The 17,993-nt window shown below is 40.3% G+C and overlaps 1 protein-coding gene across 1 annotated transcript in view; it reads right to left on the bottom strand.

Annotated features, from left to right (window-relative positions):
• Positions 1-6,257: 6,257 nt before the first annotated feature.
• The window catches only part of LOC143288647 (ATPase MORC2-like), a 73,420-nt gene continuing 61,684 nt past the window's right edge, over positions 6,258-17,993 (bottom strand). Inside the window, exons 26-30 of the mRNA XM_076597315.1 lie at positions 14,682-14,724; positions 13,921-14,090; positions 11,374-11,506; positions 10,197-10,313; positions 6,258-6,563 (exon numbers count right to left, since the gene is read on the bottom strand). Coding sequence (XP_076453430.1) covers positions 6,480-6,563; positions 10,197-10,313; positions 11,374-11,506; positions 13,921-14,090; positions 14,682-14,724 — 547 coding nt within the window. The 3' untranslated portion in view covers positions 6,258-6,479. The remainder of the gene's footprint in view (positions 6,564-10,196; positions 10,314-11,373; positions 11,507-13,920; positions 14,091-14,681; positions 14,725-17,993) is intronic.

Consider the following 17,993-nt stretch of genomic DNA (forward strand, 5'->3'; position numbering starts at 1 on the left):
GAAAAAAAAATGAAGGACATTTTCAAGAAAAACAACAAGAAACAACAGACTATAATATAAAGTAGAAATGAGGGCAGGCAAGAAAAAAAGGAGAAAAAAAACCCCAACCCAACAGCACCAAAGAGAGACAGCAAATGGTGCATTTCTGACGCTGAACTGTCAAAGGTCTTTCAGAGACAGCTACGAGCTTCACATTATAAGGTGCACTGCATTTCTGATGCTGAACTCTCAAAGGTCTTTCAGAGATAGCTATGAGCTTCACATTATAAGGTGCATTGCATTTCTGACGCTAAACTGTCAAAGGTCTTTCAGAGACAGCTACGAGCTTCACATTATAAGGTGCACTGCATTTCTGATGCTGAACTCTCAAAGGTCTTTCAGAGATAGCTATGAGCTTCACATTATAAGGTGCATTGCATTTCTGACGCTAAACTGTCAAAGGTCTTTCAGAGACAGCTACGAGCTTCACATTATAAGGTGCATCCTCCAAAATTTGGATGAATTTCCAATTTTAAGAATATATAATGCACAGCATGTAAAAAGGAGCACATCAACATGAAAAACAAGCAGTTCAGTGTTGATGGGTTTGATCACTGCTGCCATCATGGCCATGGCAATGTGAAGTTGAAGCCCAAACATCATCATTGGAACTCTCGTTGCATGTCATCTACTTTCATGTCTGCTCTGCCTTTCTCAATCCGCCCTGTCCACAGCTCTCCCTTTTGCCTTGTTCGTATGCTGCATATCCAAACCACTCACGTGGCAAAAACCAACCAATCGAGATCCAAGTTTTATAGCCTTGATCCGACTGCCTTCCACATAAGGAAAATGACGTCAGTTTAGTGGGGTGATTTTCACGGGTTTTGTGCTTTGTCAGAGGGTTGTACGCACAAACCAGTGACGTATGTGTGTAGCTGAGACTCCACTCTACAGATTCGTATGCCACAATACCACCTTTCTTGGCTGAAAATGCCAGTAACTATGGACTAAAAACGATGCTTTTTCTGCAGTTTGGAAACAAACGAAGCATTTTTTCATTACACCAATGTGTTTCAAAGATGTTTTTTGCACATAAAATAACCATTTTCAGCAAAATCAGATACACAGTGGTGTAGTATAGACTTTATTGAAGCAAAAAGTGCAATGATCCCATATCAGAAAATTTTCACCCCAAACACTTTTTTCTGTCCCAAGTCTCCCCTTACTTCTGATTCATGGAAATATTTCACTAGTTTTCATTGCCATGAACATCATACATAAATAACACTGCAGAATGGACAGCTAGTGCCCATCCCAGTGTTTACATCTCACTACCTAATCGCCAGAGCAAAGCAGCAGATAGCACATCATAGACTGCGGAAATGAGAAAAAAAGTGTCAAGGCTTGCTCAAAAAAGAAGAAAAAAAAAAGCAAAAAGTGGGAATGGACTGGGAAAGCAGAAAAAAGAGACACCAGTGAAAAAAAAAAAAAAAAGTGGGAATGGACTGAGAAAGCAGGAAAAAGAGACACCAGTGAAAGAAGGGGAAAAAAGTGAGAATGGACTGGGAAAGCAGGAAAAAGAGACACCAGTGAAAGAAGAAAAAAAAAGTGGGAATGGACTGGGAAAGCAGGAAAAAGAGACACCAGTGAAAGAAGAAAAAAAAAGAAGAAGTGGGAATGGACTGGGAAAGCAGGAAAAAGAGACACCAGTGAAAGAAGAAAAAAAAAAGTGGGAATGGACTGGGAAAGCAGGAAAAAGAGACACCAGTGAAAGAAGGAAAAAAAAGTGAGAATGGACTGGGAAAGCAGGAAAAAGACACCAGTGAAAGAAGAAAAAAAAAGTGAGAATGGACTGGGAAAGCAGGAAAAAGAGACACCAGTGAAAGAAGAAAAAAAAAGTGGGAATGGACTGGGAAAGCAGGAAAAAGAGACACCAGTGAAAGAAGAAAAAAAAAGTGGGAATGGACTGGGAAAGCAGGAAAAAGAGACACCAGTGAAAGAAGAAAAAAAAAGAAGAAGTGGGAATAGACTGGGAAAGCAGGAAAAAGAGACACCAGTGAAAAAAAAAAAGTGGGAATGGACTGGGAAAGCAGGAAAAAGAGACACCAGTGAAAGAAGAAAACAAAAGTGGAAATGGACTGGGAAAGCAGGAAAAAGAGACACCAGTGAAAAAAAAAAAAAAAAAAAAAAAGTGGGAATGGACTGGGAAAGCAGGAAAAAGAGACACCAGTGAAAGAAGAAAAAAAAAGTGGAAATGGACTGGGAAAGCAGGAAAAAGAGACACCAGTGAAAAAAAAAAAAAAAAAAAAAAGTGGGAATGGACTGGGAAAGCAGGAAAAAGAGACACCAGTGAAAGAAGAAAACAAAAAGTCAGAAATAAAGAGGACCATAGAAAAGAGGAAATTTTTATTACATAATTTCCAGAAGGCAGGGATGCTATTCATACTGAAAGACCTCTGGGGGGAATATAAATTGTTCACCTTCCCCTGAACCTAACATGTTTCAAACATTAAAATCATTCAGCGCTTTTGAATGGTCGTGAAGCACAATTTCTTCTTTCTTTCTCTGCTGTCATTTTTTTCTTCTTTTTCTTTCATGAACACTTCCCGCTCCTCCAAGAAATTCTTCGTATCACTTGTTTTGAAACAACTGTTTTTCAAGTTACAGATCAAGATGTCCTTTAATATCTTTTTCCTCTCACTGATGATAAATGCACAGTTGGTGAGACAGACATTATGTTTCCCCAAAAAACTATTAAAAAAAAATAATAAAAAACCACCTAAAAAACAACATACAAATGAGTACACAGACAAGCCTGACAGGTAGCACCTTTGACACACATCACCAGCATCAACAAGGAAGGAAAGTCCAAAAAGCAAACCAGAAAGAAAACAAGGAAACAACAACAGCAACAACAACAAAACACAACTATTCACAGCGAATACAAAAACCTTTCTATGAAAGAGAATTATGGTCTTTAAACCACTTTTCTTCTGCTTTTTTTTTTTAAACCAAGGTGTATGAAAAAGAAAGACAATTTGCACCTGTCTTGTCCTGTGCAACTACATGACACATGTTTTTAATAAACAGCAAAAAATTCAAACTTCTGCAAAGATTTTCATTTTTTGTGTCCCAATGTTAATGTTATTACAGAAAGCATATACAAAGACAGTTTATTACAATTAAAAAAACCCAACAAAGTCATGTTGTTTACACATATAATTTTTATTTTTTTTAAACAGATAAAAAGTGTATGGTATTTACACATGAATTAAAAAAAAAAAGACTGATGAGTTCATATTGAACAGTATTAAAAATCATTGAATCAACTCCCATGCAAAAATAAAACTATGTGCAGAGGAGTGTTTTGTGAAGGAAACAAAAAAGAAATAAAGAAGAAGCCTCAAATTGATATGCTGCAGGCTTCTCTCGATTAACATTAAGAATTCACAAGTCACGTCACAGAAGAATCACTGTCAGCTTTGCATAACACTTGGCTGTCAGCAGTGACCTCCCCCCCACCCCCAAAATCTCAGAATAATGGTTGGTTGGTTGGTTCTGGTCAAGCTGTTGTGTAAGTTCTCTGACCTGTTCTTGATCATCCTTGCTTTCGGTCACCCACAATACACTCACATAGTACACACACTCACACACACATGCATACACACACACACTCAGTCTGACTCACACACACACTCTTACACACACATTCACACACCCTACCCCCTTCCCACTCACACACATTCACATACCAACACTCTCTCTATCTGCAGCATATACATATGTTCCAAAAACAAATCTCCATCCACCCACAAAAACCCTGCAAATCTCGACAGGGGCAGGGCACTGATCAACACTCACTCCCAAGCACAAAAGCCCCCCACAAAAACCCTGCAGATCTCGACAGGGGCAGGGCACTGATGAACACTCACTCCCAAGCACAAAAGCCCCCCCAAATTCCCTCCCCCATTCACCACCACAGCTGATACGGCATGCGCTGACACGCATCACAATGAACCGTTACACGCAGTACACAGCAGTGTGTGGGTGTGTGTATGTGCGTGCTCACTTCCCTGGCTGGAACTTGTCACACCCGTATGAAGTCAGCGGAGCCAACGTCCAGTGGAAGGCCCCATCAGGTGTGTGGCACTCCACGGTTGAGCACAGGAACACATTCACCACACCACAGCATCAACCACTTTCTCCCAACCACCCCCGCCTCCCTCAGTAATGGACACTGGAATTCATGTTCCGGTTGAGTTGACATCAATCGGAAAGCAGCCAGCTACCACACACACGCAAAATCCATGGCAGCAACACCAATCACATGATGGGTTTTTCCACAGCAGCAAACTGTATGGCATGCACAAACTGACATGGTGCATGCACACACACACACACACTGCCCGGTCCCAGTCACAGCATGTATTATCACATGTTTGTTGTAAGCGGGCCACAAAATTTCTTCATTTCCAAATTCCATTCGACCACCATGACCACAAACGCAGCCAACATCAATCCCTCTGATTGAACACAAGATGCCTTTCTAACTGGTCGGACGTTTCCAACAGGTCTGACAACTTTCCAGCAAGTCAGGCAACTTTCCAGCAAGCCAGGCAACTTTCCAACATGCCAGACAACTTTCCAGAAAGTCAGACAACTTTCCAACATGCCAGACAACTTTCCAACTGGTTGGACAACTTTTCAACCAGTCATTACAAGTTCCCAACTGGTCAGACAAGTTTCCAACAGATCATAAGTTTCTAACAGGTCAGGCATCTTTTCAAGGGGTCAGACACCTTTCCAACCAGTCAGACATGTTTCTAACAGGTCAGACACCTTTCCAACCAGTCAGACATGTTTCTAACAGGTCAGACACCTTTCCAACCAGTCAGACAAGTTTCTAACAGGTCAGACACCTTTCCAACCAGTCAGACAAGTTTCTAACAGGTCAGACACCTTTCCAACCAGTCAGACATGTTTCTAACAGGTCAGACACCTTTCCAACCAGTCAGACATGTTTCTAACAGGTCAGACACCTTTCCAACCAGTCAGACATGTTTCTAACAGGTCAGACACCTTTCCAACCAGTCAGACAAGTTTCTAACAGGTCAGACACCTTTCCAACCAGTCAGACAAGTTTCTAACAGGTCAGACACCTTTCCAACCAGTCAGACAAGTTTCTAACAGGGCAGACACCTTTCCAACCAGTCAGACATGTTTCTAACAGGGCAGACACCTTTCCAACCAGTCAGACATGTTTCTAACAGGTCAGACACCTTTCCAACCAGTCAGACATGTTTCTAACAGGTCAGACACCTTTCCAACCAGTCAGACAAGTTTCTAACAGGTCAGACACCTTTCCAACCAGTCAGACAAGTTTCTAACAGGTCAGACACCTTTCCAACCAGTCAGACAAGTTTCTAACAGGTCAGACACCTTTCCAACCAGTCAGACATGTTTCTAACAGGTCAGACACCTTTCCAACCAGTCAGACATGTTTCTAACAGGTCAGACACCTTTCCAACTGATCGGACACGTTTCTAACAGGTCAGACACCTTTCCAACCAGTCAGACAAGTTTCTAACAGGTCAGACACCTTTCCAACCAGTCAGACATGTTTCTAACAGGTCAGACACCTTTCCAACTGATCGGACACGTTTCTAACAGGTCAGACACCTTTCCAACCAGTCAGACAAGTTTCTAACAGGTCAGACACCTTTCCAACCAGTCAGACAAGTTTCTAACAGGTCAGACACCTTTCCAACCAGTCAGACAAGTTTCTAACAGGTCAGACACCTTTCCAACTGATCGGACACGTTTCTAACAGGTCAGACACCTTTCCAACCAGTCAGACAAGTTTCTAACAGGTCAGACACCTTTCCAACCAGTCAGACAAGTTTCTAACAGGTCAGACACCTTTCCAACGAGTCAGACACGTTTCTAACAGGTCAGACACCTTTCCAACCAGTCAGACAAGTTTCTAACAGGTCAGACACCTTTCCAACCAGTCAGACAAGTTTCTAACAGGTCAGACACCTTTCCAACCAGTCAGACACGTTTCTAACAGGTCAGACACCTTTCCAACCAGTCAGACAAGTTTCTAACAGGTCAGACACCTTTCCAACCAGTCAGACAAGTTTCTAACAGGTCAGACACCTTTCCAACTGATCGGACACGTTTCTAACAGGTCAGACACCTTTCCAACCAGTCAGACAAGTTTCTAACAGGTCAGACACCTTTCCAACCAGTCAGACAAGTTTCTAACAGGTCAGACACCTTTCCAACGAGTCAGCCAAGTTTCTAACAGGTCAGACACCTTTCCAACTGATCGGACACGTTTCTAACAGGGTCAAACACCTTTCCAACTGATCAGAACACGTTCCCAACCAGTCTCATATCTTTTCCAACAGGTAAGAAATCTTCAACCCTTGGCTGTTAGAGGGTAAGGAAGAAAAGAGGGCCAAGAAGGCATCAGGTGATCGCCGTGGTGACCGGCTCTATGACTGGAGGGCTTGACGCACACACATGGACAACAGTTCGTCCACCTGGTCTCCGTCGGCGTCAGGGTCAATGTCAAACTCCTGCAACATCACTCCGTGTTGTGAGAAACAGGACTAGAGTGTGTGTGTGCGTGTGTGTGTGCTCTTGCGCGTGTGTGTGTGTGTGTGCTCTTGCGTGTGTGTGTGTGTGTGTGTGTGTGTGTGTTTTCCTGCTTGCGTGCTTTTAAATGTGCGTGTGCATGTGTGTGTGAGTGTATGTTTTTGTGTGTGTGTGTGTGTGTGTCGTCGTCGTCTTCAGTTTAACGTCTTTCCACTTGAAGTGATATTAGACCAAAAAAACAAAATAAAACAAAACAAAACAAGACAAAAAAAAAAAGCAAAAAAACGTGGGGGTAGGGGTTGTGCAAGTGTGTGTATGTGTGGAGGGTGAATAGAAAGAGACAACGCTAGGGAAAATGGAAACGTTATAAACGCCAACATCAAACAACTATAACCAATGTCATATAGGACTACGTAGTAAACCTTCTGCAACAACCAGTAACATTGGAATTGTAAATAACACATTCAAATGAACTTTTGCTGAAGTCTGGCAAAAAACATTTTAGATTCTGACATTCGAATATTACATGGTTGCTAGATATATGTTCTCCACATATGCATCTGACATCTTTGCTGAACTTAGTTATAAAAGCATTCAGTTTTATCCTGTTTGATAATGTATGAATCTGCTTTAATCTTACTGAATTACTGTATGTATTTGACTGACTGATAGTTCCCGGTTGTTGAACATTAATTACACTATGGTTTAAAGCTTTGCCGTTTTCCTGGTATAATTCTCTGACTTTCTTCCACAATGTTTTTTCTAGTATTTGACAACCCTCTTGTACAGACAGAGGCACATAAAGTTCTATGGTTCCCTGTTCATTTTTTGGCACCTTTTCTAGCAGCCCTGTCAGCCCATTCATTGTGGAGAATATCAAGATGTGAAGGAACCCAGCAAAACGTAATATGTGTTCCTTTCAAGCTTTAAAGATACAAAATGTGGCTGATTTCTATTATGATTTTGGATTTGTTCTTACAATTTGATGAGTTTAAAGCACATAATACAGATCTGGAATCAATGCAAAACAAGACTTGTAGAAGGCAAATTGGAAGATCAAGAATATGATTCAGAGCCATTAGAACAGCAATAAGTTCAGCAGTGAATATTGAACAATTTTTACCAATATAGTATGATCTTTCTGTTTTCAGTTTTTGTATAACGAAAGCTGAACCTGCTTGGTCACTGTCTAATAGTGAGCCGTCTGTGTAGATCTGTAAATGATCACAGTATCTATTTTGAAGGTGTACTCGGACTTCCATTGCCATGATATTCAGATTTTCATTCTTTTTAATGTTAGTATGATTAACATCAAAATGTGCTTTATCCATCTCCCATATGGGGTATGGACTTACGGTCTTCTGTGTGTCTACGTCATCTGAATTAATTTCAGACTTTTCGAACAGGTTTGACACAAACGTGCCCATGGGTGTTAAATAAGATATGTTTTTAGCTCTTTTGGGGAAGTTGTTTTCTGATGTAATTTTTACTTCCTCTGATGTATAATTTTCAGTTGTTGAGCTTCTCAATACGTATTTAGCACATGTGAGGTTTCGGTATTCATCTAGAGGTAGTACTCCTATTTCTTTGTATGTTCCGCGGGTTGATGCATGGAAAGGTACACCAAGGGCAAGTCCATATGCTTTACAGTCTATGCTTTGAAGTTTCTTTAGCAAATATTTTGGAGCATTGAAAAAGGCTTCTTGTCCATAGGATAGTTTTTGATCGAATAAGTGATGATGATAAATGTTTCAAAATCGTTTATCTTGTCCCCAGTACTGTTTACTCAAAATTATAAATGATGATGATAAATGTTTCAAAATCATTTATCTTCTCCCCAGTATTGTTTACTCACAATTTTGAGTAAGTTTAAAGATTTTCTTGCTTTTGTTATTATATATTCAATATGGCTATTCCAAGTTAGTTTTGAAGTAAGCATCAATCCTAAAAACTTAACAGTATCTTTATACTAAATTGTCTCATTTTCAATCTTAAATGTGTGTGTGTGTGTGTGTGTGTGTGTGTGTGTGTGTGTGTGTGAGCAAGTGAGATGGACGAGTTGTGTCATATGTCTGTAGTTTGTGTAAACTGATTTATTCTATCCATTCATCACTTATAGTCAAGAGTTTTTGCACATGCAAAGCACTTTGAGCTCTATTTGACAAAAAGCAATGAATAAGCGCTTACTTTTATCATGATGATGATTATTATCATTAAGCACATAGCTATTCAATTAGCTGATTTTATGACACTAGCACACTACCACTGACTTTTTAATTGATCTTAGAACACAAGCACACTGCCACAACTCTGATTTTCATAACAGGAACACACTGCCACTGACTTTCTTTATTTAAAAAAAAAAATTAAAAAAATAAAAATAAAAATAAAAACAAGACTCTGCCCTACCATGTTAAAACTCCCTGCAGTAAACTGACCCGGGGGCAAAGAACAAACATGAAAAAAAGACAGAAGGAGGGAGACACACAAAATGAAAACCCACAACAACAGAAACAACAACAGAAGCAACATGCTCAAGCCACATCCCCCCCCCACCCCCCCGAACCCTCCACTACCCCCACTACCCCAATGGCTAACCCAAGAAAAAACAAAGAGAGCAACAGGAAAATGCTAGACGACACCAAAAGGTCAGCAAGAACAGCCAACACTGTGGACTGTCCATTAGACCCAACAGCCTCTAGCTGGAGAGGGGGGGTAAAGGGGGAGGACTGGGTGTGGGGGGGGGTAGGCTCCTGGGAGTCGTGCAACAAGGGGCAGGCACTGGGAGTGGGGGTGGAAGGGGGTTGGGGAGGCGGGTGATTTGGAAGGGGGGAGGGTGGTGGTACGTAGACTGCTGGCGATCATGGAATGAGGGGGCCGGGGAGAGGGAAGAGGCTAGCAGTGGGATATGCCGTTCATTGATTTGTGAGTGGGCATTAAGTGCTGTCCGTCCACGTCAGCATCCCTTCCTGACCCCCACACCCCCACTGCTTGACTGACCAGACTTGTTATTCTCCTTCATACATATTCCACTCCTTACGGGAGAAGGAATAGGGGGGGGGGGCAGCCCCCGAGACGTCAAAGCCATACTTACACCCTCTAAGTATGAACGTCCCCTAGAAACTGTACAACACATGCCTGGACTGACTACAGCCCTTTGAGATAACAAGTACAGACATCCCCAGCATACAGTGCAATACATGCCTAAACAAGTACGAACGTAACCTGCATGCAGAATTTATATAGCACCTATTAGAATTGGGCTCTAAACACTTTACAAAATTGGGTAAACATACACACTCTCTCTCTCACACACACATGCTCACACAGTTGGGCCATGCAAAGAGAAAGAACACTGACCAAATATGCATAAAACCCTTTTAAAATAACAAGTACAGACGTCTCCAGCATACAGTGCAACACACATGCCTGAAATCCTATACGACTAACAAGTACAAAAAGTAGTCTGCAAGCACTATGGTCACCTAACCACACACACACACACACACACACACACACACACATTCAAACACGTCACACCTACTTTCTTTCATGTCTTGTATAAGAATCGAAAACAAAACCAGGCAGGAAATCAACAAGTCTGTTCTACTTACTTCATTTGTTGATTTCAAAAGCTTGGCAATCAATTTCCGAACGGAAGCCAGCTTGGCCTTTGAGTTCTCCGCCTCCTGCTTCTGGGCCGTCGCTTCCGCTTGGAAATTGCTGACAAGCTGCAAACCACACAGAACCACGCATCTGATAATGATAATGGAAATGATGATGATGAGTTATGACAATGATGAGGGAGATCATGCTGGTCTACAACAAAGATCAGGAAAATAATGGTGGTTTATGACAATGATGAGGAAGATAATGGTGGTTTATGACAATGATGAGGAAGATAATGGTGGTTTATGACAATGATAAGGAAGATAACGGTCGTTTATGACAATGATGAGGAAGATAATGGTTTATCATGACAATGGCGAGGAAGATAATGGTGGTTTATTATGACAGTGATGAGGAAGATAATGCTGGTTTATGACAATGATGAGGAAGACAACGGTGGTTTATTATGACAATGAGGAGGAAGATAATGGTGGTTTATCATGACAATGATGAGGAAGATAATGGTGGTTTATCATTACAATAATGGGGAAGATAATGGTGGTTTATTATGACAATGATGAGAAAGATAATAGTGGTTTATTATGACAATGATGAGGAAGATAACAGTGGTTTATCATGACAATAATGGGGAAAATAATGGTGGTTTATCATGACAATGACGAGGAAGATAATGGTGGTTTATTATGACAATGATGAGAAAGATAATAGTGGTTTATTATGACAATGATGAAGAAGATAATGGTGGTTTATCATGACAATAATTGGGAAGATAATGGTGGTTTATCATGACAATGACGAGGAAGATAATGGTTTATTATGACAATGATGAGGAAGATAATGGTGGCTTATGACAATGATGAGGAAGATAATGCTGGCTTATGACAATGATGAGGAAGATAACAGTGGTTTATCATGACAATAATGAGGAAGATAATGGTGGTTTATTATGACCATGATGAGGAAGATAATGTTTGTTTATGACAATAAGAAAGATAATGCTGGTTTATGACAACGATCAGGAAGATAATGTTTATTTATGACAACGATGAGAAAGATAATGCTGGTTTATTATGACAATGATGAGGAAAATCATGCTGATTTATGATAATTAAGATCTATAACCAACCAGCACACTGCGGTGAATTTTTCTTCAGTACTCACCTTCCTAAGGCCACGTTCATAATGATCAAAGAAATCATCCAACGGAAAGTCTGCCAGTTCTTGCAGGGTCATCTGTGAGATGGTCTCCTTGTCCATGACCCACTGTGGGGGTAAGAAGTAGCGAAGGCACGTCCTGCAGCATGGCAAAGCAACAGTCACCTTATGTATTCATTTATTTCTTGACTTAATTATTATACTTTTTTTGTTTTCTGCAAAGAAAACCTGGCTCACAGAGGTGCCGATCCCTGTCAAGTGTTTGTAGGAACAATCAGGAAATTTGTAAGGAACATTCTGAATGTGGTAGGAACACTTGGACTCTGGAGCCACATCAGCAAACATACAAAGCTTAATTCATCGGGCATAGACTCTTGTCTGACAATGACGCAACTTGATTTAGCCCCATTCTCTCTTGTTTGGGCGAACAATTAAGTCGACTGGTCCACTCAATGCTGATTCAATGCAAACATACACGCAATCAACTGAGCATCATCACACGAGACAAAGGTTAGTAGTGACTGCTGTGGCCTCATGATCGATAGGTCTAGAGCGTCTGGGTAATGTGAAGACAGGAAAGCAGGTAATCATGCTATGTAGTCGAAAAGTAACTCGTCAGAACAATTTTGACGCTGGTGTAATGTCAAAACAAACCACAATTGAGCGTTAACAAAATACAGCTAAATCGTAACAGTTGGCATCTCTGGGCTCAAGTACAGTCACATTCAAGCACAAAACCAGATCTGCCAATCCCAGAACAGACTTCCAACAGAATATTTTCAGCAGCAGAGAGGAATATTCAGATGCTGAGACAGAGAGGAAAGCGTGTGTCAACTACAGTTTCATAACCAAAAACAAAACCCACACATTTCTTATGCAATTCCAAACACTTTTTTTTTTTTTTTACTTTTCCCTTTCTTTAATCTATTATAAAGTATTTCTGCAGCAGACGGTGACATATATTGTCTTTTTTTTCTTTGCATTTGGACACATTTCACTTTCTTGCATTCCTTCAAGGAACTGTCTCTTACTTCACTGTTGAAGCACGGTCCCTTTTGGCACTTTAGTTTCAAAGAAACCCAGGACAGGCCTCTGATGTTGACCATTCCCAATTTTTCACTAAAGTATCTAAATAAAAAAAAGTAACTGAATACAAACATAATTATACATATACATAAAATAACAGACATAGAAAAAAATTTTAAGCCAGCCGGCAACTCGCTGATCATAGGCTCCAAAAAGAAGACAACACAGAGTGCAAAATTATCAAGTTCAGAAAAAAAGGACAAAAATAATCCAATGTTTCCTACAAAAAAAAATAAAATAAAATAATAATAATAATTTGGTGAATGGACCAGCAAAGCTAGAAAAGTAAAAGAGGAAGGCAAGACAAACAAAAAGAGCAATAGAAAAGAGGAAGAATTTCCAGTGTGTAAATTAAAAAAAAAAAAATTTATATATATATATATAAAGTACAAGACACAACTCCACTAGTACACATGGGTGGGAATCACTGATTTTTGTAACACTGAAGAGTATGAGGCCAGAACACAGGGGATGCTCAAGTTAATACAAAAGCAAACTAAAACAAAGGGGGGGAACGTTTTTTCCATATCACCAGAATGCCAATTGGTACAATACAAAAATATTCCCATCCATACACCATAACAAAAACACATTTCCAAACAAACAAACAGTAAAGCATAATTCAAAACAAACCACCACTACAACAGCACCCAAACCAAACAATGTTGCATACAGCCCAGCCAACTGCAAGGGCGCAGTTTCATAGGATTGAACACCGGTCACTTCTAAGAACCAGCTGAAAAGGACCTAAAACAATGTTGAAAGGTCAGCACAAAAACAGCCCCCCTCTGAGTGACCACACTGCACCATGGTCCCTGTACCTGCATGATTGTCATGTCTGACTTGGACCATCACAACAGCACAAGAGGCAACTGCTGGACCAACTAGCTAGGCTCCAAATTGTACTATAACAGAGAGAGTTTTGCCCAAGTTACATCACCACTCTCTAGGCCAAGAGGGCTTTTTTTTTAGGACAGTCAGCCTCAGGATGGTACCCGAAGGCCAACTAGTAACTAGCCCCCCAAGGCTGCAGCGCTCAGAGCCAGTGCAATCTTGCCTCCTACTTTGAGAGTCATGGTCCTTCACAAAAAAGACTAAGCAGTAAAAGAATTCCCATTACGGTGGAGAAAGCACTGATCATGTAGCTCTCACTTTGCTGTTGGCCCAGCTGTAAGCTTATGACAATCTCTGATATAAACCATGGTCCTTCACAAAAGACTAGGTTGTAAAAGAAGAATTCCCACTGTGGTGGAGACACCACTGATCATACAGCTCTCACTTTGCTGTTGGCCCAGCTGTAAGCTTATGACAATCTCTGATATAAACCATGGTCCTTCACAAAAGACTAGGTTGTAAAAGAAGAATTCCCACTGTGGTGGAGACACCACTGATCATACAGCTCTCACTATGCTGATGGCCCAGCCGTAAGCTAATGACAATGTGTGATACAAGCCAAGCGTCCCATACCTGTAGCCATTAGCGATCTCGTCGTAGTGCTGTGCCGTTGATGCCGTGGCTGCAGCAGTGGTGGTGGAGGAGGTGGGGGCTTCAGCCGACTCCTGGGCCGGTGAGGCCGCCGCCGCCTCAGAGGAGGGAGGGGGAGAGTTGGGGGGCTTGTGGTCTCCCTTGTCCTCCCTCTGTCACACACACACACACACACACACACACACACACACACACACACACACACACACAGCAACTAGACATCAGCGTGACATTTTGATGTTTGATGGATGACACGTTTCGACAGAAGGTGTCTGGCACTGATGTATTCTTACTGGAACTATTGTCCCGTAAAGCGCTTCCAGCAAAATGTATTTGATTTGGCACTACATTAATACAATAAAAATGAACTAATCGTTATTATTATTTGATAGCGTTTAGAGAGAGGCAGACTTTTTCCTCACTTCATAACACACCATCATCTGTCACAAACCACACAACACTTGCAGTACTGTGACGTACATACAATATCTGCCATTCACACCTGATAACTGTCACATGCCCACATTTAAAAAGAGACAACCTTGTTCTCATTCTGTCACACACCACAGTCATAAACCACGCCACACATCACATAACACAAACCACATACCTGTCACAAACACCACATAAGTCACACACAAATATTAAAAAAACAGACTTGTCCTTGCTGTCACACACCATTTACAGTCAGAAACCACATAACACATGACTGTGACAATGCACGCGCACACACACACACTTACCTTTTCCTTGATCAGTCTGATGTCAGAACTATGTTTCTCATACCTGCAGCAAAACAAAACGGATGTGAACTAATAATGAATACAACACATACCTGCAGAAAACAAAATGGATGTGAATTAATGAATATAACAATCTTCCATGAAGAGTCACTTAAAAGTCACTTTGCAAAGTAAATGAAAATGCTCATGCTTTCTCCCCAATCCCCACCCCTCCCCGCTTTATGACATGCACAGAATGCAAACAATACATGGAGTGATGGCCTACAGGTAACGCGTCTGCCTAGGAAGCAAGAGAATCTGAGTGCGCTGGTTCAAATCACGGCTCAGCCGCCAATATTTTCTCACCCTCCACTAGACCTTGAGTGGTGGTCTGGATGCTAGTCATTCGGATGAGACAATAAACCGAGAAGGCACGGCAACAAAAAGGTTGTTCCTGGCAAAATTCTATACAAAAATCCACTTTGATTGGGAAAATAAATAAAACTGCACACAGGAAAAAATACAAAAAATGGGTGGTGCTGTAGTGTAGCGACGTGCTCTCCCTGGGGAGAGCACCCCTGAATTTCACACAGAGAAATCTGTTGTGACAAAAAGAGAAATACAATACAATACATGTGCACAGATACATATGTATGTGTGTGTACATATGCTCATGTGCCTCTCTGTGTGTGAGTGTAATTTTTTTTAAATCAAACTATAAAGGAAAACAACTGTATTTAAGATTCAAAGTGCAAGAGAACAAGGTGAAATATAGCTGTAAGAAAAAAAAAAATCAAGAAAAGAGCGGCTAAAGAAAAACGTATGCATTTATTCACAGCACTATAGCCAGATAAGGAGACATACATATATTTGATTTTAAACAAGACAGAACACTCCTGGCTTCCTGGACTGCAGCTCACACATTCGCTCATATAAAGTCAGTGGGCGTTTATACTTTATGAGTTTAACTGTTATTACCTTGCCTTGCAGGCGGAGCCATGCTTCATTTCCAGTAATATACATGCTGGGAAATTTCATGTTTCCATAACCCACTGAACACTGACATGGATCATCATGTCTTTAACCTGCGTATGGCACAATGTGTTAGATTTTCTGTCCATACACAACAAAAGGATTCAGAAACCAGCAGGTCTGCATATATGTTGGGACCTGGGAGAAAAAAATCTAACCCACCAATCGCTAGCAACCGTGATTCAAACCCAGGAACCTCAAATGATAAAAGTCCTAAGGCTTTGATATGATAACCATCCAGCCACAGCACCCGTCACACATACACAGAAAGGAAGGTTTCCACACCCTCTCCCTCCCCTACACTCAACACCACCACCCCTACCCCGCAACAAAGAAAACAAAATGTAAAATAAAAATTTTAAAAAATTTTAAATCCATTTTTGACTCACTTGTGTAAACAAAGTTAGTCTATGTTTTAACCCGGTGTTCCGTTGTCTGTGTGTGTATGTGTGTGTGCGTGTGTGTGTGTGTGTGCGAGTGTGTGTGTCTGTGTCTGTGTGTCTGTGGTAAACTTTAACATTGCCATTTTCTCTGCAAATTTGGCATAAAAATAGGAAAAATTCAGTTCTTTCCAGTCATCTTGTTTAAAACAATATTGCACCTCTGGGATGGGCACAAAACAAAAAAAAGAAAGAAAAGAAAAAAAAAGAAGCCAAATTATATGCAAACTGGATTTACTGTTATATTTATAAATTTTTTTATTCTCTAAACTTGGCACTTTGATCTGATATTCTGACACAACAACAAGAGCAGTCATTTTTATCATTTTTTGTTCAAACAGGAACTTCTTTTGCTAAGCATGGAAGTTATATTTCTGGTACATGTCTTTGCTGCAGATAGTAAAAAAGGGAAATTAATCTGTTATCAAAGCTAGGGGGGTTAATTTGCTTTAAACTGATCTTTCTCATCTCAAACATTACATTTTGAAATTATACTCAATACATAAAAAGCTTGTGTGTTTTACTCTCAGTGTACAGGTCTTTCACTATGTTCATTCGCCCAAGAGGTCTTTTTCGGAAAATACTAAAATCAGTACTACAAGTGGACTTTATAGATCTACTGGCTGAGCCCTGAAGGTCATGAGCAAAATCAATTGTGTACACATATTTATACACATTCAAAGCACGTGCTCATATTCTTCGAACGCGAACGACACCATTTTGTTTCAAGTTGTTGACCTGCCCGTTCAATCCTATATTCAATCGTCAATACATGATAACATGTGATGGAAAGTTGGAGAAGGAGACAGTTAAATATTTATTCAGAGAAACATTTGTGAACTCCTCAACACTTACTGGATTATGCCCCAAACTGCCATAAAAATATCAGCAAAATCAGTTGGACTTCACAGTTAAAAATAATAAACCATGAGAGTTAATACCCTTGATGAAACGTAAAAATTTCCAGTCTTGACTTTTCTCAAAATGAAGTCCTTTTCACTTCATACAACGTTTAGAAGTACTTGTATTTGGCTCTACATGTTATTAGTTTGACAAAATACTCAATTTTCATATCAACTTTAAAACTATAAAACTAGAATGAACATAAAAGAAAAATTGAATCGACCATGTCGTACATTCCCGTGTAACTAAACTTGTACATCTATCTAGATCCAGAGAAAACGGCTAAATGTTGCAGTGTGATTGTGGGGATAGCCATGTCTCCTTTACCGCAAACTTAAAAAGAATTTTTAATTGCCCTTAAAGATTTTTTGAATGCCCAAGATAAACCAGAATAATATGATTTAAACAGCATTCTCACTGCGAATACCGCAATCAATTTATCACCCTTTAAAAATGCATGTTTAAATGTTAAATTTTTGAACGTCAGTTAAGGAGCCACGATAGTGTATTGGTTAAGACAGTTTCTTCTCACCCGAACACGCGGGGTTCGAATCTGCCGTAGGACTTTTTTTTTTCTTTTCTTTTTTTTAAACCCAAAGCTTTATAATAACAAATACAGAACACAATTTAACGACTGGATTTTTTTTTTTTTTTTTTAAGTGTATCACAAGTGAGTCTTGAAGGCCTTGCCTCTTGTTTAATAATGTGAACATTCCAGGTCCAACAGCCAAAACAGACTATCTCACAGGACAGCAAAGCCAAGATGGGGTATAAAACTGAAATAAAAAAAAGAAAAAAAGAAAAGAAAGAAAGAAAGAAAAAAGAGAAAGCAGGAAGAGGGAAAGGAAGGTGAAGGAGGTCGGGGCGGAGGAAGAGAAAGCACGGTGAGGGAAGAACAGAGGGAGGGAAAGAGGGAAAGAGGAAGGGAAACCAGCAGCAGCCATGTTGTAGCAGCAGG

Source organism: Babylonia areolata, chromosome 12 (assembly GCF_041734735.1).
Source record: "Babylonia areolata isolate BAREFJ2019XMU chromosome 12, ASM4173473v1, whole genome shotgun sequence".
NCBI classification, from domain to species: domain Eukaryota; kingdom Metazoa; phylum Mollusca; class Gastropoda; order Neogastropoda; family Buccinidae; genus Babylonia; species Babylonia areolata.